Source organism: Psammomys obesus, unplaced genomic scaffold (genome assembly GCF_907164565.1).
Source record: "Psammomys obesus unplaced genomic scaffold, mPsaObe1.curated_primary_1811, whole genome shotgun sequence".
Classification (NCBI taxonomy): domain Eukaryota; kingdom Metazoa; phylum Chordata; class Mammalia; order Rodentia; family Muridae; genus Psammomys; species Psammomys obesus.
Genome location: NW_026596085.1, coordinates 13739100 through 13753994, shown reverse-complemented (window position 1 = coordinate 13753994; position 14895 = coordinate 13739100). Strand labels below are relative to the sequence as shown.

Genomic DNA, 14895 nt, shown 5'->3' with positions numbered 1-14895 from the left:
TGTGTGTGTGTGTGTGTGTGTGTGTGTGTGTGTGTGTGTGTGTGTGTTGGGGCGGGGCCTGGAGATACGGCTTCCTGATTAAGGGCTCATCAGATGACCACTCAGGTAGTTCACAGCTACCTGTAACTCTAGCTCTAGGGCATCCATGCCCTCTTTTGGCCTCTGTGGGTACCACCATAGTACAAACAAAAGAAAACATGAGAATTGGACATGGTGGCATACACTCTTAATCCCTGCACTTGGGAAGGCCAGTTCAAGGCCAGCTGGTCTACATAGTGAGTTCCAGGTCAGCCAAGGCTATATAGTGAGACCCTGTCTCAAAAACCAAAAAAAAAAAAAAAGTATAAGGATTCCATCTGGGAAGGAGGAGGATGGAGGAGGATGTCTCAGGAGTCAGAGGTGGGGTAATGAGGTGTATACAAATATAACAAAACCCATTGCTGTGCATAATTAATAAATGCCAGTGAAAAACTCAAAGAATTCCTAAAATGAAGAGCATCTGTACTGCAGTCTCAGGCTGGGCCAGTGGACACCTTGAGTCCTGGGGTCAACCAGAGTACAAATTCTCTCTCTTGTAGCTCTCATGTGACAATGGCCACCCCAGAAATGGCCAAGGGGCTATACAAATCACAGTCTGCAGCGATCTACAGGCTTAGAGAAATGTTGTGTACTATGCTCAGGTCTTCTGTGCAGACCCAGTTGATTGTACAGCTTGTGGTGGCTCCCGAGGGTGGGAAATGCTAAAGAGGCAGATGTAGGAGGGTCCTGAGTTTGAGGCCAGATTTTGCTGCACCTTGTTGGTGAGACTCCTGTACCTTGATCCTTGTACCAGGTGGGATCCTAGTACCAGGTGGGATCTTAACACCATCCTGCTCTGGAAAGAGTGGAAAGAGTCTGGGCAGGAGATGCCTGTGCCTGAGAAACCCTGTCTTTAATTCTGGCCTGAGCATAGTGCACACTATGCTTTGTTGCCAAGTCATCAGTGATGGGTACAGACTTTCTGGGTTTTTCCCTTCAGTGGTGGGTTGGGCAGAGGGTGGGTCCCCTGTGAAATTCCACCAGGTTTAATGTGGAGAAACAGCACTGTTTCTGTATTGTTCCTTTCCTTCCTCTTGTCTTCTACAGGCTTCCCTGCCTGTCTTTTGGGTACCTTGTTCTCTTGATCACATGACCCACATGACTCAACTGCCCATGAGTTTCTGTGGCTTGGGTCTCTGTCACCATCTGGAATGTGAGGTGAGGCCTTCTGGGTCTCCTGTGAGATGGCATAGTAGACTATAATTTGAGCCCTATGCAAACACAGTTGTTTTGCCCCCAAGTACACTTATAGGCCAGTAAGAGGTGTAGTTAAAATAGGACTTGCTTGGCCTAGGTTCTTTCAGCGCTACAGTTTTTTATTTTTGTTTTAAAATAGGGTCTTTTTATATAGCCTATGCCAGCCTGGAACCTGTGATCCTTCTGCTTCAGTTCTGCTTCTGACATATAGGTTATATGTTAATGTTTCTTGTTGTCTACAGCTTCCATTGGGGAATGGCTTTTGGTATAGACTGTGGAAATAGATAGGAACAAATTCTGCTGGCTGGATAGTTCTTTACAAAGGATTGCATGGAGACAGGTGGCTGGCTGGCTTCAGGCCCGATGAAGCTGGTTTGAATGTTAGCACTCTGAGGGTACAGGCTGATGATTGACCTCCACAGAGTCTTAGCTCCTTGCTGTCACAGAGTCCAAGGTGTGGGTGCAGTTATAAGTTCTGGGCTGCCGGCGCCCTTCTCCGACTCCTAGGGGATTATTCTTGTGCTTTTGCCAGTCTGTTCATTTCCCTAACAGCACTCATGCCAGGGTTTGTCGGCTGGCCATTACTTCCTGAATTACGGCTTTGTGGTTGCCTACCCTGAAGTCATACTATTACTCTTGGACTCATTACTTAGCAGGACAGCTTCTTTGAGGAGAAAAGAACCGTTGCCTTTTATAATTAGTCATTTACATTTCCTTTCCTTGGGGAAGAATTATTCAATCTGAGAACTGGTTGGTGGCCTGGCAGAATAGGCATGGGAGAGAAAGTGGCTCCTTTATCCTGGAATTTGAGAAGGCTCCCAGAGAAGGCTGGTGCCTGTCCTGGCATGTCCTGGCATGGGAGGTGACCTTCAAGTAGAGTTATGGTGACCCTTAGGAATGAGCTCAGAAAACTGGGACTTCAAACTGTCGGAGTCCTAGGATGTTGACTCCTGCTTCCCCAGTTCAAAGGACAGAGAGCAGGGGCGCTGTGCTTGGACAGGAGGCTCTGACCTGGCCTTTGTGGACATTGAGGAGAACAGCCTTCAGGAAGCCCTACTGACTCGGGAGTGAGTGAATGGAGCACATGCCAACTTACAGATGGGAAACATGGACCTCACTCAGCCACCCACTGAGGCTGCTCTGTGTGTTGAAGAGTTAGAGATGTGATTTCAGAGTTTTGGTCAATAAAATGGAGGTGTATTAGACAAAATCCTTTCAAACTGGGCTACAAAGATTTATTAAGAATGAACAGTAAGCAACTTAAAAATGAAATAAAACATAATAATTTAAAATAGCATTGAAAAACATAAAAATCCACATTCTTGCCTGAATAACAACAAAAAAAGGCATTTGTTTAAGTCACCAAGCTCTCCATTGCCTGACTGTGTCAGTCAGCAGACCTCCTGCTGGGAGAAGACGGTATCTCCATGTTGGCTGCTGTGGTTTGTGAGAATGCTCAGCATATGTTCACTTCTCCTGAGTCAGGAATGAGTGGGTCTCAGTGTAGAAGGATGATTAGCTTCTGTAGGAAAAAGCCAAATCTCTTCCCAAACATGGGCTTCACATAATTAGATGTACCACATGAGGTACTCACCAACTTTGAGAAATTTTAATCCAGGAACATGTCTATTCTGGCAAGGGATCACATCAAAAGACCTAGGTCTGTGTAATCCAACTGGAATACAGACACACCCTTAGTACACACTTTTAATTCCAAAGAATGACATCTAATTGAGGGACAAAGTGATGAATCAGAAAAAGATCTGACAGTATGAGTCAGAGATAGGATACTTCCAACTCTCATGAGTGGCTACTTAAGAGCACCACAAAGTGAGAGAGATAGAGAGAGAATGAGAGAGAGAGAATGTCAGACAGACAGTGCAGTACAGTGAACAAGAATACAGTATAGAAATACAGTAGAAATTGTGCGGTCTGTTTTTTGGTGCAGTTTGTTTGAGTTCCATGCAGGAAGTTTGGTACAGTTATTTTGGAGTTGAAAGGCAGTTTTTCCAAGCACAGCAATTTAGTGAGAAGCAGAAAGAAGCCAGTTTGAATCAGTCAGCTTGGAGAGGAATTTTCAGCCAGAATAACAGTTGAACCAGCCACCTAGAGTTCAGAAATAATTAGAAAGGGTGAGCTTATTCAGCAGTAAGTTTCAGAGGCTGAAAACATTCTAAGCCTAGATTAGCAGATCGAGGCTGGAAGCGAGAGCCTTCAAGGTCTGGGCTTGCAGAAGATTAGATTGTACAGAGGCTCAATGCTTCCAAGCCTAGGGATAGAGAGATAGAAATGCTCTAGGCTCAGCCCAAGCCATGTAGTCATAAAGCTTGGGTATGGCTCTCATCTCATTCCCTCTTCTAAGGAAATAAAAACATTTACCAACTGTGCATGTAAATCCTGCCCATCTAACATTAGAATGTTATTTCTTCAACATTATACTTCTTCCTTCCCTTCATTTATGCTTGATAGTAATCCTTTGTCCAGACATGTATCTAGAGAGACTCTCCCCATCATGGCATATCAGCTCATTTTTCAGACAGTGTCTTCTCTTAGTTTTGATATAATCATTTTGGAGTATATGTATTATTTTCTATATCATGACTAAAAATCCTTTGCCAACTGACAGGATGCCTTATTTTTCTCTTCTAGATACCATAGAAGTAATAGTTTCTTTTCCTATTGCTGTGATAAAATGCTCCGACAAAAGCAACATAAAGGAGGGAGGATTTTTTGGGTTCACAGTTCAAAGGTACAGTAGTTCATCACGGTGAGGAAGTCCTGGATAGCAGCATGAGATGGCTGCTCTCATTGCATTTCCCATTAGAGGGATGAACACATTCACACTCCTCTTGCTTGCATATATTTGATATAGTTCAGGATCCCCTGCCTAGGTTCCCCCAACAGTTAAGATGGACCCTCCCATATCAACACCATTACCGACATTGTCAGAGGCCAGCCTTCACTTAGGTAATCCCTCACTGGTGTGCCCAGAGGACCATCTTGTAGATGTTTTAGATCCTGTCAAGTTAACCAACTCCAGCCACCAGACCTCATTCTTCTCTTTGTAGGTCTGCAGCCTAGCTCTTGCATGAGCTGTGATGGGGCTTGTTTTCTGTGTGGATGGTATTGACTACAGTGCCATTTGTTGAGAAAAGTTTTGATTTTCTCCTGTATTACATTGCTTTGCTTTGTCTTCTCTTCTGAATTTAACTATTTAAGTGTCTGTTTCTGGACTTGGTTTTGTCTGTCGGTGGACTGCTGGGCCTTCATGCTACTCTTCCTTTTGTGACTATTGAAGCATTTATTCAATTTTGCTCTTTAAAGAAATTGTCTCGAAGGTTTTTGGTTCTTTGTGCATAGTTTATTGTTAGTTTGCTATCCTCTTAAGAACAAAAGTAGTCTGATATTTTCAGTGGGACAATTGTGAAGCTATTGGGGCTGTTTTCTTGAAATTGATGTTTACAACATAGAGTTCATGAACATGGTATAATTTTTAAATTTAGACTTTATCAATATTGTGTGGGGTTTTTTGTTGTTTGTATGTTAAATTTATTTCTGATTGGGAGTTTTCTTTATTTTTGTTTTTGTTTCTTTTTTCTTTTCTTTTTTTCCCCAGCTGGGGTTTCTCTGCGTAGCCTCAGCTATCCTGGAACTCACTTTGTAGACCAGGCTGACCTCGAACTCACAGAGATCTGCCTGACTCTGCCTTCCAAGTGTTCGTATTAAAGACCTGTGCCACCACTGCTTGGCTTGATTGGAGGGTTTCTATACTGTTACATAGTCTATCTTGGTTGGTATCTTTTTCTCTACTGTATATGTAATAACAGCTGGGTTTTATATCTGATAAAGACTGTCATCACTTCTCTTTTCCTGTTTGTGTTTATCGTTAGGATTTCAGTCAGGGTAGGATATAGACTGTTCTGCTTATCCAGGTTGACAGGACGTAAAGTTTGGCCACCAGTGGATGCCAGAGTCTTATTTACCCCAGAGTTTGGCTGTCAGGAATTTTTTACTCCATTCTTCTAGTTTGGAGAGCTCCTTCACAGAGTTTGGGAAGGAGGAATAGCTAGAGCAGCAGGCATAGCAAGGCCCTGTGTTTTCTCTTCGGTTTTGGCTGCATCTTTTCTAACCTGGCTCCAGGAACCTTTAAAAATGAAACAACCTCTCTCTCTCTTCTCTTTGTCTTCCTTCCTTTCTTCACAGCCATATATATATATATATATATATATATATATATATATATATATATGTGTGTATATATATATATATATATATGATAATTGTAGTCAATTTTATATATGAGTTACATTATTTTTTCCTCCTCTCCCTCAGCCTACTTACATGTTACCCCATCACTTTTTTCAAATTTATTACGTCTTATTCTTTCTTTATTATTATTGGTGTGTGCATGTGTGTGTGTGTAAGTATGAGTACATTTAATGTTGCTTATGTGTGTATGTTTTTAGGGCTGATCACTGGATTGGCTAGGCAGTCAGGATGCTCATCTCTGGGGAAGGCTAATTCTCCCTCTCTAAGCAGTCTTTAATTGTCTGCATCTCTTCATCTAGGGATTGAGGCCACATGGGCTTTCTCTCATCCACATGGATACATCAGCTGATGTTGTTATTGTTTGGGCTTTCTTTAGGGAGCCATTATGTTAGGATTTCATGGGGGTAGCAGCACTGTCATATCTAGAAGACACAGTCTTGTAGAAGTCTCTGCTGGTCCTCTGGTTCTTGCAATCTCTGAATGCTTTCTTCAGCAATGTTCTCTGAGCCTTAGGTGTACGGGTTGTGTTGTAAATGTATCAGTTGGGACTGGGCATTCCACAGTCAGTTGTTTGGTACATTTTAGCTGCTTGTAGATTTTTGTAATTATTTCTTTCTGCTGAGGGGTGAGAGCTGCTGTTACCTGAAGGCCTAGAAGTCTAGGCTCACACTGCCGGCAGAGAGAATGTGTGCTGTACCGCGTGGGAGAGGCCTATGTCACTGTCAGGTCACACTGCTGGGTGTGTTGTCCCAGTGTCCTGTCCTCTTGGTGCTGTCTGTCTTCCCTGGGTTGTTGAGGGCTCGTAGACTTCTGCTGTAGCAGGTGCGTCTCACTCTTCTTTGGCTTTGTCAGACTTCACAAAACTTGAATCTTAATGTTAGATATGCCTTCAGGGGCCACTGTGCTATTTTGGCAGACTCGTGTGTCGCAGATTGTCCTCTGTTAATGATGTAGTGTGCTTCTTGTGAAGGTACCATCATCAGTCCCTTCTTATCTCATGGCACCAAACACATCTCCTTGGGTTGAGTTAGGGCCTCTTCTGTCCCCTCATTCCTGAGCTGTATGTGTGTTTTTCTTTTTTAAAGATTTATTTATTTTATGTATATATGTGTTCTATCTGTGTTAACATCTGCCAGAAGAGGGAATCAGTTCATATTATAGATGGGTGTGAGCCACCATGTGGTCACCGGGAATTGAACTCATGACCTTTGGAAGAGCAGACAGTGCTCTTAACCACTGAGCCATCTCTCCAGCCCAACTGTGTGTGTTTTATTGAAAGTTGAAAGTACTGCTCTTGTAGACAGCTTGGAAGTGGGTCTCTTGCCTCATGGCTGGGATTCCTAGTAATGGAATCTTTTTTTTTTTTTTTTTTTTTTTGAGGCAGGCCCTCACTGTGTAGCTTTGGCTGTCCTGGGACTTGCTCTGTAGACCAGGCTGGCCTCAAACTCAAGAGATTGACCTGCCTCTGCCTCCTAAGTGGTGTGTGCCAACATGCTTGGCATCTAGTAATAAAATATTATTTATTTTACTTTCTTTTCTACTGTCTTTTTAATGGCTGTTTTAGAGCAGCTTCAAATAAAACATAACACTGGAAGTTTCCCATGTAATCGCCTCTCTCACTCCCCAGCTGCACGTCCCCTGTTTTGTCTTTATTAGTGTAACACACTTATGACTGGCAGGCCAATATCAGTGCACCCTGACCAACTCAAGCTCAGAGTTTAATTAAGCTCACCCCCAGTGTTGTAGACTATGGATTTGGCAGGCGCCTAACAACATGTGCTGTTCATTAGTCCTCAGTAGACATCCATGTGCCACCTGTTCATCTACCTCGCCTTCTCCTGGAACCTCGTCTCCTTGGTTTTGCCTTTGCCAGAATGCCACGTGGTTGGCAGGATGGCTTTTTCCAACTGGCTTTGTTCATCCTGTTACTTTGTCTCTGATCTAGGCTGCCTGTCTTCTAACAGTGGTGGTTCTGTTCTGACCCCTCTGTGCTATCTTACTGGACCCTGCCTACAGTGTGGTCGTGCCATTCTACTCTCTGCTTGTCCCATGTCTGAAAACAAGCCTGGGCATGTTTCTGCAGTGGCTTACAGAGGAGGCTGCTGCCCTGCCCTGTTGTCCCCTGCAGGGCCCCTCAGTGTTAGACCCTGTCCTGTGATAAACAAGCTGGGGACAGGGAGGTTGGGAATGCACTTGGCTTGGGTTCTATGGTAGGTTCCATTAGATGCAATTACTCACCCTGTACCCAGCGCCCTTGTGAGGGGTCATGCTGTTTCCCTTTTATAGGTGAAACACAGGAGGAAGTTAAGCTAGCAGATGGGAAAACGAGGAGTTAGGCAAGGCGCCATGTGTTTTCAGCGGCTGTTCTGTGCTGACTGCACTCCGAGAGGCTTGCCACAGGCCCGTCCTTGTCCTTGTCCTTCCTGCCTCTTCTCAGAGACTGTAATGGAGACATTGAGGGTATCGCTTTAACCAGTGCTTCTAAGCTTGGAGGGACAGCTAATGTGATGGATGACATAATCACGATTCAGAATGAGTTCAGCTGCCTGGAATACCAGCCCAGAACCAATCAACTGAGCACGCTAATAGGAATAAATGTAAAATCCTGCATTCAAGTTCAAAAACCCAGTCAGTACAGGTCAGTGGGAAGCAGTTCGGACAGTTTGGGTTGACTGCGTCCTCTGTGGGAAGCTCTGTCATCATTTTGCCTCTATTATGGCTGTTGTCTTGTAGCTGATAGCCCTCACGCTCTTTGGGCCCGCTCTGTTATTTCTACACTGCACAATCAGGAATCTTTTAAAAATTCAAGTCTTGTAGCCATGACAGTGGGCAGCTGCCCCTTCTCCTGGCTGATGTCATCAGGCAGCTGTGCCTCTTTCTTACCATCTGCTTGTAGCTCCCTCAGAATGGCCTTCTCCCACCCATTGCTTTGCCCTCACTTTCCCTTTCCTGAATATTCTGTGCTCTCTAGGGACCCTGGAGCCGCTCTGTGCTGTGCTTTCTACTTCTAGCTATACTCAGAACTCATTTCATGCAGCGTAGGTCTCATACCCTCACAGTGGTGTTCCAGCCAGGCCTTGTGTTATACTCCAGCGACAGCACCCACCTTGCTCCCACACTGCTTCTCATCTACATGTTTTGTTCCCAGATTGGCTTAGCAGGTACTTTATAAGTGTGGTCTTTCCATGTCAGCTCTTTGAGTAGGACTGTTGAGGGAATGGGTCTGTTTCTCTTTGTTAGTGTAGGCTGGCAGTCATCAGGACATCCAACAGGTTGTCCCTTCTCTGTGCCATCTCATACAGCACCAGCTCTGCAGCCCTCAGCATCTTGGAACACTTTATGTAGACTTTATAGCTGCTACCAGATCTCTATGGAACCTGGACTCGGCAGAGTTTAAGCCATAGAGCCAACCTAGACATAGACATAGGACCATCCCCAGGTGGACCTCCCTGACCTCCATTAAGGTGGGCTTATCATAAATTCTTCCATGACAGTGAGTGACACCATGCAAACATGCACCCACAGGGAACATTAACCTCCTGCTAGTCTCTCAGGAGAAATGAAGTCCCACAGCTTATCCTAGGCAAGCTTAGGTCCAAAGATGATAACTTTTTGAAGAACTGAAGGCTAGAACCAAATTCTCTTGTGCTATGTTAGAACCCAGTTAGTCCTGATTCTGACTTCTGCTCCCTTTAAGCCAGCTGAATGCTTATCTCTGTGGGATGAGTGTGTCTCCTCAGGGCCTGAAGCTCCAAGCAGGAGACTGAGCCTGATAGCCATTCCTTCTGAGAGCTGACGACTTCTTCTCCTTCTCCCTTTTCTTCTTCTCTGTTTCCTCTTCCTTCTTCTCTTCCTCCTCCTCTTCCTTCTCCTCTTTCTTCTTTTCCTTTTCCTCTTTCTCCTCCCTCTTCTAATCCTCCTTCTCCTCCTCTTTCTTTCCTCCTCCCCCTGTTCTTCCTGCTCCTGCTTCTCCTCCTCCTCTTCCTTCTCCTCCTTATTTTTTTTTTCTGCGACAGGATTTCTCTGTATAGCCATGGCTGTCCTAGACTTGATTTGTAGACCAGGCTGGTCTCAGACTTATAGAGATCCATCTGACTCTGTCTCTGCCTCCCTGAGTGCTGGGATTACAGGTGTGTGCCACGGCACCCGCCTGAGAACTGACTTCTATGATAGTGCATAAGCCAGTCAAGAGATTTGGCTTTCCAAATCTGGGTAGGAAGTCTCATTCCAACTCCTGGGCAGTTTCCACCATGTTCCCAGATCCTCTCTTTGCTGCTGCTTTAGGTCTCTGGAAGGCCTGGCTTGGTCTAAGCGAGGTTGGTAGGCACAGCTCTTCTTGGCCATACCCTTGCATTGGAGTTAGCTGTAAGTCTAGAGCGCCTCACTGCAGTTCTGTCTCAGAGAGATGCCCTGGCATGGTCTGCCTTTTTTTTTTTTTTTTTCCTTTAATAGCTTGCAGGTTTTGTTGGTCAGTGGCTGCTTGGCATTGAAGACTTCTGCTAGCCAGCCTATGTCTTTAATGTTCCTCTGTCTTCCTGGAAGGTTCTCCTTCAGGATCAGGTGCTGAGGTACCATGAGTGCTATTGTCATGTCCTGAAGGGGATTAAGGGCTGATGCTTCTGACCCTGCTCTGTTGCCTGCTGACTGTATGATACTCGCTGTCTTTGGGTGCAGGTTTCCTGGGTACCTCACCATTTTCTGAAGCTACAGAACCTGCTCCCTGTGGGCTGAGAGGGAATGGGCATTCTTCCCTGCCCTCTTGCTAGTGCTCTATTCTTCTCCTGAGGGCTCTCTTTGGTTTGAGTGCTGCTATTTGTCATGCCCACATTGCGTCTGAAAGCCTTTCCCTGTACTGCCGGCTTCTGTTCTGTTCTGAGGCTTCAGAACAAACAGTCCACGGAGGCAGGGTGCTCATTCTCATCTCATAGATGATGAGATCCAAGCCCAGAGAGACCACCTACTTGCGGATGTTACTTGGCTCCTAAATATTAGCTAAGCTTTTATTCCAGGACCTTCTCACTTAAAGCTCCCTCCATGAAGCTGTGTCACCCCATCCATATGAGCCTTATCCTAGCTCACCCACATGACTGAGAACATCACATTTCACTTCTCATGCAGTGACTGCATTGTTAGCACTTGGATTGTTGCACTGTCAGCACACTTGCCATTTCTCATTGACTCCCTGGTGGGTCAGGTGCTTCCTGTCCAGGTGCCCAGCGAGGTGGTCATTCCAGCAGATGGTTCTGCTCAATGAGCCAGACACTTGGGTGCTGGTTTGTTCAATTTAAATGTAAATAACCAACATTAGCAGATAGAAATGCTCCATGAAGCGTTCCAGAGAACCGTGCGTATCCTCTGACATCGATGGGAGTGAGACTGGATGGTGCTATGCTGTTGGTGTTAGGCAGAGTGCTGCCCTGTACCTGTTTCCCACGAGGCAACCTAGCAATGTGTATTTGGTTTGTTTATAAAATCATTTTGTATTGTAAACTTTTTCCTCATTGGAGTATCTGGGTTATTGGAGGGGGTTAGCGCTCACGTGTGAGATGTCATTATATATGTTCACCCACATGTGAGTATGTATGCAGTGGTGTGTGTAGGCCTGGAGTTGATGTCAGTTGTCATCCTCAATCACACTTCACTTTGTTTTTGGAGGTGTAGTCTCTTGGTTGACCTCAGAGCTCATCATTGTGGCCAGCCTAGCTAGCTAGCTAGCCTGGTCTGGGGATGCCCTGTCTCCCACTCCCAAGTGCTGGGATTACAGGTGGCCTCCACAGCTGTTTGGATTTTATGTGGATTCTGGGTCTTTGAATTTAAGGTCTCAAAGTCTCCCCAGCGCCATGTTTTATTTTATGTGCATTTAGTATACTCTTTTCCCCCCGTTAGGACAACTACACCTTTGCCCAGCCTGGGATTCAAATGAAAGTGAAGATGCTGGAAGAACTTGTGAGCCGGATCGATGGTAAGTCAGTGTCCAGAGCGCCCTTCTCCGAGGCAGGGAGAGTGCTGGAAAGAGGTTAGGGTGGTGGCCTTGGTCCTTAGCCCTACCAGACACCACCATTGTTGTTCTCATTTGGCTGGTGGTACCTGGGCCTGCTAGTGCTCACCCAAGTGCCTCATTAACAGGAGAAGATGCTATTCTGCTCTTCCATTCTGTGTGCCAGTCAGGACTCGGTGGGGAAGGAGACAACCGTGCTTCTGGCAGCCAGCCTCCCTGCTGGGTCACCTGGAGTCTCATCTGGGCAGCAGGCTGGTTGCTGATGGCTGTCCTTTGCCTTGCCTCCTTTGTCTGTGTGTATCATTTGCTATCAAGGAAGATAGAATAATTTCTCCATGGAATCCAATTAATTACCAAGTCCAGAAAGAACATCTTCAATATTATAGAAAAATTATAGTGTGTGCTCAGGCAATTTTAGATTATGCTTTCATGTTTTAAGTGAGGCCTTTGAAGTACTTTTTACCTTCGTCCTTAAAATAATTCCCCCTGCGATGCACTGAATGTCATATTGCAATAGCAGAGTTTAATTAAATGAAAGTTGAGAGATAATGCTTGCCCATTCCAGGCAGAGCCTCTTGATAGTTTGTTAAATTAATGAGCAGAGCATTAACAAAGTGACGCCAAGCAGAACCAGACCTATGTCTATATGTGACACCAGCCAGTCAGCAGTGAGCTGTGGAAGACACTCTCTGCTTCCTGGAGTCCCGGGTGAGTCAGACAAGTCACTTCGCCAAAGGTGCAGAGAACTCTGTTGAGATGTAGTCTTGGCTGTGCACCTTCTGTGTGTGCAGCCTCCTCCCCAGCCTTCCCCTGGATGCTCCCATGGCAAGAGAAAATTGTCACAGCCCTCTTCATAGGAAGACACTTGGCTTGGGAAATGACTGAGTGACATTATAAACCAAAGCCAAAAAACTCGAAACTGCACTGCGTTTCTTGATTGAGTCTGGGAGTCGGCTCTGTGTCTGATGGTTATTACCTCATTTCCATATTATGAAGTCTTGCGCACTTCTAGGGATGCTTTATTGGATCCGGTGTGTTTAGCTGCTTTTCAGCCTCTCTCTGAAGTGCTGCTCTTTCTTCCATCAGTATACCCTGTGCATTTATTCTGCACTCATGTTGCGTTCTTGCTTGGCTCTGTTCAAGTTTTTTTCTACTAGCGCTTTCACGAGTGTCCCCGGCCTCATTTAGTTCTTTGAAATACTATTTGCAGGAGCTATGAGTTACACAGTTCTAGCAGGTTCTTCTTTTCCTCCTGTGCCCCTTAGAAGGCTTATTTTATATTTTCCACGAGCCTTAAGTTGTGGCCGGGGCTGGTTTGCTCCAGCGCTGCAGTTGGGGAAATGCCTAAATTGATTTTCTCTGTTGCTGTGGTTCAGAAGGCAGCACACTGCAGATTTTCACTGTGATTGTTCAGAAGGGCAGCAGCGACCACTGCAAAGCTGCCATGTCTGTGCTCTGGCTAAAATGCCTCTTTATTTCTATACAGGGACCATCAAGGACTAGCTCCTCAGAGCACAGGATGAGCTCCAGTGTCTCAGGGCAGGCTGTGCAACCTGTTTGTTTCTGTTCTCATGACAAAAGCTCTGAAAACGTGTATAACTGCTTCATCGTAAGGATACTGGACGATGCAAGCAGGAAATGTCCAATCCTGAGGCCTCCAGTCCTGGCTGGGAGCCTCCTCCTCACCCTGCCCCCACTGGTATTTGGAGAGGCTCCAGAGCTGCAGCTCCAGTAGTCTCGCCTATGTAGGACTCACTGTTAACCTTCCATTAATGGCAGGATATACTATGTAGAAAAAAAAAATTACTTAAAAAGGCCTAACCTGTTGCCTGATTTCTGTAGTTCTAGGGAAGATCTGTGTTTATTTCAGAAAGCATTGATGCCTTAGTGAGGGGGAAGTAGCCATGGACCTGCAGAACACGGCGGTGGCAGCCGGTGGGTGTGTGTGTGTTACGCCTTGTTTCAGCTGGGTGGTGTAAAAAGGATAATTGCAGAGCAGAGATGGGGAACCTGATAGTGGTCGGCGTGTGAGGCCATGGGCACAGAGGACATGAGAGATAGAGAATATGAGAAGGGATGAAGAGAGACACTGAAGGGTGGTGAATGTTGAAGGTGGGTGCTTCACCTTTTTCTTGTCATAAGGAGTAGTTAAGAATTTTTCAGAGACGCTTTAAAGCAATTTCCCATTTTGAGCAATACCTCTCGAGTACTGCTGAACCTCTAACGAAGGTACTCTGTGAGTATGAAGGTGCATGTCTGTCATGGAAGGAAGCAGCCAGCAGCCTTTGAGGTGGCACTTGAGGGAGAAACAGAGACCAACCCTGGAGTGGGCAGATGGCCGATGAGACATCCATGGAAGCCCTGTGGGATGGCAGCTTGAGCAGTTGGAGTTGGGACTTCAGGGAAGTAGGAGAGGGGAGGGGCTTTCACTGCAGCAGGTACCCACTGAAGACAATTCAAAAGGCAGATGGGGTTTTTCTAAAGCCAGAAAAGTGAGAAAGGAATGAAAAGGAACAGAAAAGAAGGAAAGGAAAACCAGTGTCTTTCGAGAGGAGGGATTGACGCTGTTAAGGGTCCAAGGGTTACTGGTTCTTCATGTCAGGCCCTAGTGAGGTCACCTGGCATCAGTGCCACTAGAATCTGGTTGACATGCTTACTTCCAGAACATGCTGTCCCAGGGAATTGTTACTTTGGCAGCCTTGTGGGGTGTTAGGTGAACTCTGGCCTATCAGAATAGGGGTCATGGGACATGCTGCCTGCTTCCTGAGAGCCAGAAGAGTGACACACCATGTTCTTGTTTGTTGGAGGGTGGGGAGGGTACGTAGCCCTCACATCAGCCTAGCTTCTGGTACTGTTGGGACCTGTGGTTTTGAAGATTCTTTGCAGTATTCTCCACAAGGCTTATGACATAGAAAACAAAATCTTTTAACTTCGAGAACATAAATTCTCACTGTATTTTGTTTTCAAATGAAGTGGCCTGAACACAGTCAGAGATGATCCATACACAAGGCTCCAGCAGTGAGAGTAAGTAGATAAAAGAGCCAGGTCCATTAAGTGGGGAGCTTTGCTGATCTGTAGCACACAGAGTAAAACTACTATTCTTATTGTGAGCGAAGGAAAATGAATCATAAATATGCCTTTAGAGAACAGAAGACTATTCCAGTTTTTCAGAAGTTTGAAAAATGACCAATTGTGCAAGCCTGGTGACCTGAGTATGATCTCTGGAATCCAAAGTGGAAGAAGAGAACTAGGTCCACGGAGGTGTTCTTTGACTGCCACATACATGCCATGTCAAGTACCCCCCACCACACACACACACACACACACACACACACACACACACACACACACAC

General features: G+C 45.5%; 1 protein-coding gene across 2 annotated transcripts in view; it reads left to right on the top strand.

Annotated features, from left to right (window-relative positions):
* Tbc1d22a (TBC1 domain family member 22A) overlaps window positions 1-14895 on the top strand; it is a 274151-nt gene that overhangs the window by 141887 nt on the left and 117369 nt on the right. For both annotated transcript variants that reach the window (XM_055627174.1, XM_055627173.1), the window contains one exon: window positions 11431-11506. In XM_055627174.1, the coding sequence (XP_055483149.1) occupies window positions 11431-11506 (76 nt within the window). The remainder of the gene's footprint in view (window positions 1-11430; window positions 11507-14895) is intronic.